Source organism: Copidosoma floridanum, unplaced genomic scaffold, assembly GCF_036245765.1.
Source record: "Copidosoma floridanum isolate Cflo_tuat_1 unplaced genomic scaffold, Cflo_Japanese_pri ptg000030l, whole genome shotgun sequence".
NCBI classification, from domain to species: Eukaryota; Metazoa; Arthropoda; class Insecta; order Hymenoptera; family Encyrtidae; genus Copidosoma; species Copidosoma floridanum.
In genome coordinates this window covers 12,774,034-12,786,614 of record NW_028321907.1, presented here as the reverse complement: position 1 = coordinate 12,786,614, position 12,581 = coordinate 12,774,034, and the positions used below count along the sequence as shown (strand labels likewise).

Genomic DNA, 12,581 nt, shown 5'->3' with positions numbered 1-12,581 from the left:
TTATGAAACGAGTCGTTAATTGGTTGGATTCATCTATCGGTTGAAGACCCACCTTGTAATCAAACCTCATAAAAGCAAACGACGTTTCTCTCGTCTCGTACATATGTGGTACATGTGTCTTTTAAACGAACCTAAAGTTGTAAGAAGAACAGGCTGCGATTGGGACAATATACATGTAGGTTGGTCGATCGAAAAAAAATTTATTGTATCAAGCTCGTTATAGAGATATTTGGAAAAACCATGGAATTGCCATCAAACTTACGTATCCTCAATTCTCAGCTCTAAAATCTAGGCGGAGCAAGCATACATAATGAGTCACGGACAATCCAATTGGATCTTATCGTAACTAGTCTTTGCAACTTTGTAGATATATAATACTAGAAAAACTTTTGCTTGCATTCGAACAATTTTTTACAGCGTTAGGCGTCATCATCTATACTATCGTGTAATGTTCAAACAATCTATGCACTGAGAGAAAAATATAATATAAAAAATTACTGTGGTCGAATAATAATCTGGTGTCATTCTGCCGTCTAGGGACTGTTTACTTTGGCCATCCTAATTTTTACCATTCCGGACAGTAATTCCTCTCGTACAAACAGTAAAAATCACTATACTTACAACAAAAATTGCTGCTCTAAACACTAAAAATTATTGTTCCAATAGTAAAAAGTCTCTAGACGACCGAACACCACCAGATTACCATTCTAGCACAGTAATTTTTATTATATTTTTCTTCTCTCAGTGTGCAAGACGAAAGAACCACATCTATACTAATAATATTTATGAAGTGTATTTGGTTGATATACACGCAAACGTTATCCAAATTGATATTTCTTAGGAAAAATTGGACTGAGTACACAATAATATAGTTTAGTGTAAAAGTATATACATGTAGCATAGCAGATGGCCCTGTGCGGTATGCGATCATATCTTCATCGTTAAATTACAGAATCGCTCGCTCGTGAGTTTAAGAGGACGTTTTATTGATGGATTGTGTAGATGCCTATACGTGTACATGTTTAGGGTCTAAATAGAACTGCGGGAATTCCAGCAATGTGTGATTTTATGTCACGAACAGTCGTCGTATGATGTGCGTGTACTTATTATAGGTATATTATTTATGTGTCAGTGTACGTATATGTATTAAGGGGTCCAAAATATAGGTAGTTTGCTTTGTGTATATATTATTATGATACGAGGAATTCGGTTAAGAGTCGAGAGTTGTTATTAAAGCCACAATATGGGGCAAGAGGCGCGTAACTTTTTTCATATGACCATCAGATTGTATCAGCAGTGCGTATAAGCTGTACGTTATAACATATTACACCAATTTGGATCTGTTAAAGTGATGTTTTCTCACGCTACGTATGTTTTTAAGTTGGGATGTATTTGATGATGGTCACGTGTAAGTGTCAATAGTGTGGTATTTAAGAGATCCTTTGTTACAAAATAAGACTCATCGAGTCACCATAAAAAATTTGGGTTGATTAAAAAATTTTTACTAACTCATGCACGTTATTTGAAAGTTTGGTACGTATATTATGTCACCCACCTTGCATATACAATTGAAGCACTTGGTATTTGGTATTTTGTCGACAGTGAAGTCTTCACCCTCGACTTCGCAAGTTTCTCGGCTACCTACAAATGAAAAAAAAAATATGCACATTTTAGAAATGTTAAATAGAAAAAATATGTGTATTGTCTTACTTATTAAGTATAATATGTGTGTATTGATTGTGTTATCTCTTTCAATAGTAAGAGCTAAAATCATGACATGTGACTATATACATATTAATGGCTAATTGCTCAAATCGAACTCTGTTTCGTGACGTTATTTAAAGGAAAATCTCTGATTTTTTTATTTTTTATTTTGGAAACATCTTGTAATATCTGAACGATAAATTTCTTGGTATGTCGCGTTACAAACAGAGATTTTAATGAAGCTTCATTGATATCGGGCAGATTTGAATGAATATTTTCATTGAAAAATAGAATATTTTTATTCATGTTATGCTCGTTATAATCAAAGTGTTTTTTAATGTTTTGTCTGTTACGTAAGTGATGTAAGACTCAATGATTATCGAAACGATTTTCTGACATGAGGATTGTACAAAAATTTCGAACAAAGTTGTATAATTTCATTAGGGTATAATTATGTAGGGGTATACCATGTTGTTGGAGAATTTTGTATAAATTTCAAAAACCATGCAGGATTCAACAGTGATTAAAAAAAGATTTAAATCGTTTGAATCACAGCCCCACGCCTGAAACCCAATTTAGCTCGCGATTTGTCATCACGGGTATAAGACATCGAGCAACAAAACGTAATCGCACTGCGTGGAGGCACCACCACGTCATCGTCATCGGAGCACCCTCGCACTTTCCGTTTCCTCGACGAGTCACCGCGTGTTTAATTCCCCTCCCATTTATCGCCCCTTTCTGCCTTTGAAAGCTCGTGTGTATGTACTCGCACACGAAAAATCAAGAAGGCCGGCAACATATTCGCTCGCACTATTTCCGTTCTCGCCAACGTGACTCATCGGCCTCTCGATGCGAGTACGTGTTCCAACAGGGGATTCCACAAGGGGAGATTAGGGGTACTAAAATCAACGCTCGTATCTCTCGCTCTGCCCACCCTCTTCCTACTTCTCTTACGGTCTTTTATTTCGGAGTCATCTCGAGAATAGCTCCATCGAGAGTTTCACTGACGAGGAGCAGTACCCGCGCGCACAAGGATGGTACGATTCTCTTTGATGGATTTTTTCTTGCTTCCTGTTTTTGGGGGAAGGAAAGGGGGGTTGTGGGGAGCTTTTGTACATCAAGAGTTTTCTCGTGTAATTGAAGGATATGGCTGTGATTTCATGGCGGGGCCGCAATCAATGGGGCTTTTGCTGGGCAATAAACAAGACTGTATCCCATCCATTAGTTGTATCCGATTGATATTGATATTTTCATCGGTTTAACGTTGCTTTTACGAGACTAAACTACGCGCACAGAGACATGGTATTACAATAAAATGTGGCTTCTTCAATTTTGTACGTACAATTAAAAACGTCGGAAAAATGAGGTGGGTTTGAATATTATGTATTTCTTCGAATAACAAAGGATAATGCAAAGGAACGACATAGCACATGCACTGTAGAGGATTTTTAGCTCGCTCAACAATAATCAATCGGGACCCAAATAGATCTGTTACGTTCCAATTTTCTTTTTAAGTAAAAAAAACTGTAACCACTTAACGTTAGTTCTCGACGTCATATAAAAAAACGCCTATCACTTGTTGTTCCGTATTTGTGTTTTACTCCTTGGTTGTATTGTTCTATCAGATGAATATATGTATAGAGTAGCACAATCTCTTCAAGTGAACATACACAGTTTTAATATCAAATAATTTATCTCAACTCGAAATGTCGTTTCGTAAGTTTTAACGCCAAATGTTTGATGACTACAACGATGCCAATATACAAAGACAAGAAAGACCTAAACAGCACTTGTTTGCGGAGACACCCTTTTACTGCGAGGGAGAGCTTAAGAGACACCATTTTTTTGGATTGACAAATATTAAGGTAAGCTCAACCAATGCGTGCAACATTCAAATTTTAAAAACGTAACCGACTTTGATCGTAAATTACGACCGCAGTAAAAATTACCATCGACCAGAACAGTAACACGCTGTAACGTTATAGTAAACTGGAATCATAAAGCATTTCCCTTACATAAAGACATCGAGCTTGTAACGTTTATCGATTAAAATATATATATATATATTTCATCGTCAATCAGCCGTGCTAGTGTACACTATAATCCTCGGTTTGCTGGAAAAAAGCCACCTTACGCACATGCAAATGCGATGCGGAGAAGTTTTTTTTTCTTTTTTTTTTTTTTTTTGCAAAGATGTGGTGTAATAAAGTCATTATAGCCGGTCAATTAAAATAAATAGCAATATATATTCGGTCGAATCGTATCGTAAAACTGTACTTGCTAATGCGCGTAAAGTCCCGCTCCCTCCCTTCGTCTTTTAGTTTCTCGTAACTGCGATTTTCCACGTCGCACACGCTCAAATCGAGGGAACACTTTCTCTTGGCGAAAACACTCAATTATCCTCGAGCCAATTAGCGACGAATTCGATAGCACAGGTACGTTTAACACATGTCAATTGGTCACTTGTGTATATTGTGCATTTTACGTGCGATGCAAGGTACACCACTATCTTGTGAAATAAGCAAATTTGTGTAGTAGCGTTGAAATACTTTTTTTTTTACGTAGTATATGGGCAAACTGCTTAGGGAACAGTTCCATAACCGATAAAGATATAAAAAAAACTCTTTAAAGGAGAATCAATAATTGCGTAAGAAAAGCTGTCCAGAGGTACATATCACGGGTACATAACACACATTGTTTACATATAAGAAGTAAAAATGACAATACGTTTCTTGAATTTCCAAATTGATCTGTTAAAAGTAGATCAGCATAAGTTTAAAATTGTAAATGTAAGTAAAAGGGATAATGTAACATTTGGCTCTGAAAGTTCCATTAGAGTATAATAAAATTAGGTGTCATGTTTTCGAAAGATTTATGTGATTCCTGCATGTGAGTATGTCACGTGACAGTAAAGTAATTACCAATTAGTTGGAAAATTCGATTTAAAAATCGCACGTATATATCTACAGGGTGTAAAAATTATTGTAAGTTGGCAAATGCCAACAACACCAGTCAGCATGTACCTGTTCAGATAACGAACTTGATCTTTCTAATAAAGAAAATGAATGCCTATTTTTTTTTGCTTTTGTTTTTGTTCGAAAAAAACAAGTCGTATCTACGCTTTATTTCTGCAGCACAAAAAAGAAATTAACTTTATTGTATTGTAGTAAGTTGGCAATAAGAGCGGTCCACGAGATTTCCGAGGCTTAAAGGTATACATGGGCTCGATGTAGATCAAAGCCACGATAATGCAAACGGCCGAAGAATAACATCACCGCACAACTGCGTAAACGGGCAAACGAACACAACTAATATTTTTCCCTTTTTTTCCAATAGCAGATAATTTTTCAACTCCAATAAGATCGGCATGACGATGAAATAGTTTGTTCGAGCAGCAGACACAAGCATGTATATGTACACCCGTGATTTTCCAGCAAATGTGCGATATCGTTGTTTGAACAAAAGAAAAGCGGCCCGAAATCTGACGTAACGAGAAAACCCGAGCATACCATGCGGTACGAGAGCCGTTGTAAGCACAAAATAATCATCCGACATTAAATCCAGGAGCAGCAGCAGTGGCGTGTCGCAATGAAAATTATCACAACAGTAAGTAGTGCGCGCACGAGTAGGCACTCGAATCTCTGCCAGAAAAGAAAACAAGTCGCATGCACACCTGTCCCGTACGTGCAAACACGTTCACCGCTCAACAGTATGTACACGCGGTGGTGCAAACATCTTACTGGATACGGATGTAGAAGAGAAGTGATGTAAAAGGAACAAAACAAAATAAAAAACGTCCCTCCTACTAGTCATATTTTGCGTTCGGGTCAGTGGTTACATTAGGCGCGTCATACACGTTCCCTCAATTTCGTATACGTCACGTTACGATTGCACGATTCGCGACTCGGGTGGATCGTAAATTTCGCATTGTGGTACATACGCGACGCTAAATGCGAGATTGCGTCGAGTTTGATCAGCAAGAGTGCGCCCCGAGTAAGGGGTGAAAAAATCGGCAGATGCACAACCGAACGTATGTCAATGGCCCAATACATTATATCAGCGATATCGGCTCCGTGAGTGCGTGCACTTATCGATTTGACGGGAGCAACAACAATATGATGATAGTAATAATGGGTGATAACAGCATGTATGTACACAGTTATGCTAATAATCGAGCTGATGCATATATATGTTATGTACATGTGTACCTAATGGTGATAAGCGCGCTCGGGCGTGTTGGACCATGCATTTGTCAAGCCACGCAGCCATCGGCACGTGCTTTGTCATTGTGGCACGTCACGATCACGTTCCAATATTTTCAGTGACGAGCGTGTATAGGTACATTTTTTGCTCGTTAGTTTTGTGATTTTGTGGATAATTGTGGGATGAGTTTGCGCGAGATATACCGAGCAACAATAAAAGAAAATGGGGGCAAAACTCACCTTTGATGCTCTCGGAGAGTGCGTCGCATGTTCGCAGAGAAGCGAGTAAAAAGCCAGCGATCCAGAGAGCTCGCAATGAAGGGGCCAACGACGATGGTCTTGGCGAAGCTGTTAGCTTCATTATGCTGCTGTTGCGGCTCCAGCGGTGCCGCGCTCCTCGGGGGCATGTAATCTCGAGCTCTGTAAGCACACACACGTGCGTGGAATATAAATATCCGAGTACAACGTTTTAGCCGTACCTCGGCTATATTGTATACTTTATTCTACATATTATATATACGTGCACTATATCTTGCGGGAATATACATTTCATCGGTATCTGCTATCTCTGCGTTGAGAGAATAATATACATATATTATGTATAAATAACGCGTTGATTAAGGGAGTGACTAGTGAAATTTTTCAGATTGTACGTATATTTTTTAGTTGGGAGTTTATTTTTTGTGAACTCGTGTGGAAGTACTAGGCGTAGTCGTTGTTTTGTCGAAAAAAATGAGATACAAAGAGCCAATGGTTGGTAGCTTCGGTGTTTCAAGTATTTTATGTCGGTGGAAAAATATGTAGTTACATTTTTTCATTTAAATACATAAATATACATGTAAATCAAAAATATCTCGTGGAAAAAGAAAAAAGATAGTAATGGCTGCTATACCTCAAAAGTAAATTATACTTGAGTTAATAATTAGTTTAGTAACTCGTTGAGTTTATTTAGAAACTCGACGACGTGCACAAAAGTTAATAAATACTTCACTCATACGTTACCGCTGGATAAAAATGTGTTTCGCAAACTTAATGGTGATTTTTTGGGTGATTACACTTTGAAATGAAATAGCTTTTACTCCTCAAATTAAAACATGAATCAACAGGTGAAACGCGAGTCTTACGATTTTTGAAGGACTTGACGAGCCATCGAATTATAAATAACGTCACTAAACTGGGTGGCATTACTGTTAGACTGAAGTGCAAAAAACATTTTTAAACAATGTTACTGTAACGAAAAAAGCGGGCAAGTCTTAGATAAACTTAGATAGCTAGGTATAAAAGTAACGCGTACGTGGGTCATTCATCCTTATCAAAAAAATTATGTTTAAACTTTCTAAAAATGTTCATCCACTGAAAAATATAGGCAAGTGTACTTTGCGCTACGACATGCGACACACAGACAGAAATAAACAACAACTTCGTCCCTGAACCTTCGAAAAAATATTTGCTGCATTGTACACGCGCGTTTAAGGTAGCAGTGCACATACACGGGACATTACCCACGTCTCCGCGCGAAAAACAACTTCATCCATGTACACGAAGCTGATGCATACACAGTCCCACTAAGTGCCAATCCCTTTACCTATTACTTAACTCCCAATGTACACTTCGTGTTTCAACTGCTTGATCAAAGTACACGCATGACACATATATATATTTTGTACCTTACGTGTATATACAATATATCAATTGGCTAATACTGAAATGCAGAAAATACAAATTGAAGTGATCTAAAATTTCGAAAGCCACGGGCGATCGAGGAAAGATAAAACGTTCAACTTTACTTATACAGGATTGCCCTTCCAGCTGAGCTTTGCTGTACATCCCCATATAAAATACGCACTTGTGTTCTCTATTTTTTGTTATATTTCCATGATAATTTTTTTTTTGCTGCCACTTGCGTGCTCAATCAATGTTTTTCCCAGATAAATAAAATACGACAGACGAGCTCGTAGTAATTCGCAATTATCCTTTACACAATTAGAGTGCGCTGGACAAAAGATCGGTCTTGCTCCCAGAGAGTGTTTGTGGGCCAGTCGTACGAAATCGAGGGCCGAGAAAAGATCGATAGGAAAGCGCGCACGCACGAAAAACAAAGAAAAACAATATCAACTCGATGCGTTCCACTTGCACACGTAGTAAATTCACTTGGACGTTCGTAAAGCTCGGCGATGCAGCGCGCGCGTCATTTTATTTACTCACGATCGTAAAAAACGCACGAAACTTTTCGCGTCCGCGACGCTAAAGGGAGACCTTCGGAGGGGGGGGGAGTTTTTCCATCCCCCGAGCCAAAAGTGTGTTTTGTACACGCTCCTCTTCCGGCCACCCCTTCCGCGCGTGTATGCACAATAAGCTCTGCCCATAAATCCCCTACGAATGTCCATTTGTGCGCGTAATAAATACGTCGTCGCAGGGCACGACGAGCATCAGTGGGAGTTTTCTCTTTGTACCCTGCCATTTGCGCGTATGTTTGGGTGCCAGCGGATCGGACAACAGTTTTGGCTTCGTATGATTTGAATGCGCGTCGTTAAAAGGATGCGAGGGTAGTTTCTCCCTTCCGGGGATACCATGCAGTCCAAGGTTCCGTTTTTCAGAAGGCTATTCCCGGACAGACGGAGCCATTTGGCTCGGCTGCTGCCAATCCTCGTCGACTTGACTCCGGTATGTAGACTTCGGATGGTGATACGAGTGTACGTAGCTTTCCCCATTAGAATTTCAAATGGCTGTCGATGGCAATCTTTCGGTGCACGAGAAAACTACAGTTGTTGAAGGTTTTTTAAGAATAAATGTACACGCACGCGCTGACTATTACATCTGTGTTTAAACGTTGGGGTAACGCGAGACTACGGAGTTACATTTGCCTGTACAAGTCGAAGTAGTTCGTACAGAATTGAGACAGAAGCAGCTCTATATATGTAATGGGTAAATGGTTGACTGATTTGAATTTCATTTTTGACGTTGTCAAGTATATTATGTCGAACAGCAGCAGTGATTTTCTACTGATGAGTAGCTTTTTAAAGAAAAAAGTGAATACTCCAACCAATACAATAATTTTTTTTCGAGCACAAGGAGTTATTAATGACTTATTTCCTATGAATCGTAATTCCGATATGACTTACACCGATAACGGGCAAAATATAAATATGTAACTTTCCGGAATTTTGGCTATTCATGAATCAGTTTTTTTATGATAAATAGTATACCTACTAGGAAAGAAATGATTTCGTTTTTATTTATTTTTAAACCGTGTTCAATTAAGGAATTAAACGTTTTTTACAAAAAACTTTTCTGAAAGGTTTGTGAAAGATGTAATATATTGAAATTACAACGGTAACTGTAGCACTCAGAGTACTCCAATAGTTTGACAGGGAATAATTACGAGCACAGGATTTAACTGTCTAGTTTTTTTTCATACATGTTTTTTCGTAGGTAAGTATATACCAACTTATGAAATCTATCAATTTCAACAAAAAAACGAGGAAAAATGTTTTCTTTTTTTTTTGTGTGTTTTTCGTATAAAGGAGAAGAGACACCGATTACGCGAGTGTACCATTATCTCTGTCAAAAGTAAGATGAAAATTTTCGCCGAATCGCGTGCAAAACATGTTTATCAATTTTGTGATGATTCAGCTTTATTCGTCCGAAACATCGGAAATAACGTAAATTTACAAGATTTCTATGACGATGAGTCATGAGAGGAATTTTTTCTTGTACCATCAAATTCGGTATGAGGCGAACAACTAGAGGAGGCTTCAAAAATCGGCTTCTTTAAAAATTCTCTCACACAAGTACATTAAGAATCGACGGGCCATTAATCCCTCGGATCGCCACTTAATTACGGCCAATCGATTCGACCTTTCCGATCGAGAGCCATTCCTCGCTCTTTGCCACACTCTATCCATTTTTTTTTTTTTTTTTCCCGCAACAACCTCGTATTTACACACGCGAGCTCGCCAAACCTTTCACTCCCGAGGCTCCCCGATTCCCGTGGCCGCGCGTTAGACGCCAAGCGGTGTTTTTCTCGCGTCACCTGTCGGCTCCACTTCATCTTCTCGCGGATAATATATTGTCAGCGGCCCGAGCGCGCGAGAGACTTAATGGCCCGATTTTTTGCCGATCTCGCGATTGTCACGACCGAACGCGCCGCGAGAACGAAACTGCACTGCTGCCCCCACCACCGATCTCCTACCTGTCCCCCGAGTGAACGCAACGGTGTGTTTCTCTCTCTTTCTCTCGGACGCGTTGCATTATTTCATACCGAGCGCGCGCGCCCGCGATTATTCCACAGATTGCGCTGGGATTTATGGGCGCTCGGTACGATTAGCTCCGAGTAGTCCGCGTGTTGGCTAATTCGAAAGGCGAGCTACTCTGATGGCTGAACCGATTTTCGAGCTTTTCCACCGTCTTACGTCTGCATATTACCCTTGGATTTTTATTATTTTTTCTCCTTCGACGGATCCCCAAACAGATGAGAAAAGTTGAAAAATAAAGGCTACCGATCGGGTCGCGCGCTAGCCAAGAGACCACCGAGATCGACGGCGGAATCACGGCGACTCGCAGGTGCCAACACGTACAAGTGGCGATGGTTTACATTGATGATCTTCACGATCAACGCACAAATCGATAAGCGCGTCCTGGGAGGTAAAGGGGTAGAAAGGACAGTTAAGACGAGGCGGACGTGGAAGGCTGGAGATGACCACTTGGCCGTATTTCCCGATTTCAAGCGTTTGAGTGGACTGAAAGAAAAAAACTTGGCCATTCTGTATGAAAATACAACCACAGCATCAGTTGTATTGTCAAAACAACCTTAATTTTGAAAGAATTCACACCATCGACAACAGAGTGCAAAAAGGAGAGAAGAAAGATAGAGAGACGGAGATATACTTAGTCGGACAGGCTCGCTCGCCTCGTGGCGCAAAAAGAGAGAGGCGACGCTATAAATATATATATACATACACAAGCACTGCACCTGCAGGCGAGACCACGCAGGTATATGTATATAGGTGCGTAAACGCGGTAGCCTCTCCTGCCGCACCAAGCGTCGCGTCGGAAGCACGGACGATATTTAAATGGCCAATTAACGCGAGCGCGCACCTCTGTACCTGTATATATGCATGCGTGCTTGCGTGTGATACTTCGATCCTGCAGGTATAAGCGTTCCCGGCAGGCAAAAGGGACACGGCAAACGCACCGGCCGGCGCGTTGACATCTGTCAAACGCCTTCGTCCCCGCCGGCGCGTCTCTTGGCTTTATCTACTGGCGCCCTTTGATCTTATTATTTTTTTTTTTTTTTCTTCTTCTTTTCGGAGCAGCTTTTTTTCGATGGCACTATCTTCTGTGTGCATTTATATACGCGTGGTGGTCGATGATGGATCCTGAGATTTGACTTTTGAAGAGACCTTTTGGTATTTGACACGCGGGGGTGGGTCAGCATCCTTCCGATATCGTTACACTTCCATATTTTCAATGACATAGATAAAGATGACTTTTTAATTTACCTGTGACCGACTTGTAACACCCCTTCCCCTATGTCTTTCTCTCTCATTGGAATGTTTTCCTACACCACACGTACGCGCAGTGTACATATACATGTAGATAATTATGAAACGCCAACTTTGCTTCGGAGACTCGTAAAGCGATAAAGCTTAATCTCTGCTCTTTGCTCGCGCGTACACGCGCTTTTGAGTCTGCGTTTTTTTTAAATTTCACTCACTACAAGCGCTTTCGTGTCACCCGCCATCGGAGGCTCGAGTGTTTCTTGTTCGCATAATATGACGCGCGCGACTCTCCCCCCCCCTCCCTCACCACCGTGTACGAACGTGATTAATCAGCCGATTCATTCGTCGTCGTCGTCGACTCTCTTTGAACACTGTGTATACAGAGGTATCGTACTTAATGATTATTGTTCTTGATGTTTCGTGGTTACCCAGCGTTGAAGCGTGCTTTTTTTCAATTTTATTCGTTGTGTCTCTGGCACTTGTAAAAAAGGGCTCGACAATGGATAAATTAGTTGGGGATAATTGTGTTTTACAAGCGTAAGGTATACGGCATAGGATGGATTTACACGATTGCGTAACGCGTTTGTTGTTAAATTTACTTGCAACGGCGCGAATAATATCTTACATAAATATTCAACACTTGTGCATCGAATGGATAAGTATTTTTTCCGGCGCATCTTCTTTTTGTTTTTGCATCGTTTAATTTTTATTGTTTTTCAAACGAGCTACCGTATTTCCCTTTACCACGCGCTTATATTCATGACTGTTGTTTCGCATATTTCGCGCGCACGACGTCCGTCAATAAATAACGATTAATTTATGCATAAAACAATTTTTCTTCTTTCCTGCGAGAATTATCGATCGGAGGCAGAGAGGTGATAAATCACTCTTCGAAAAGAATTTTTTTTTTTTTCTTTCTTTTTCTCTCCCTTGAGCCCACCTAGCGGTGTATACGTATGTGATGGGTATTCATTAGTGGCGCAAGAGTGTTTTTCGAACGATGAAAATTCCCTCGTTGGCGCCAAGTATAATTAAATGCCGCAATAAATTTATGAATTTCGTGAATTAATTTTGAAGAGAGAGAGAGAGGGAGAGAAAAAAACAGGAGAAGGAAGAGGAGGAAACGTTGGTTTTGATCCTTCGACAACGTTGCCGTATGATTGATCGGTCTCTG

General features: G+C 40.1%; 1 protein-coding gene across 2 annotated transcripts in view; it reads right to left on the bottom strand.

The window, feature by feature from the left end:
• Positions 1-12,581, bottom strand: part of cv-2 (crosveinless 2-secreting protein) — a 36,665-nt gene that overhangs the window by 8,964 nt on the left and 15,120 nt on the right. For both annotated transcript variants that reach the window (XR_001339086.2, XM_014357941.2), the window contains exons 2-3: positions 6,147-6,326; positions 1,556-1,641 (exon numbers count right to left, since the gene is read on the bottom strand). Coding sequence is in view for 1 of the 2 variants with exons in the window: in XM_014357941.2 (XP_014213427.2) it covers positions 1,556-1,641; positions 6,147-6,267 (207 nt within the window). In the remaining variant the exon portion in view is untranslated. The remainder of the gene's footprint in view (positions 1-1,555; positions 1,642-6,146; positions 6,327-12,581) is intronic.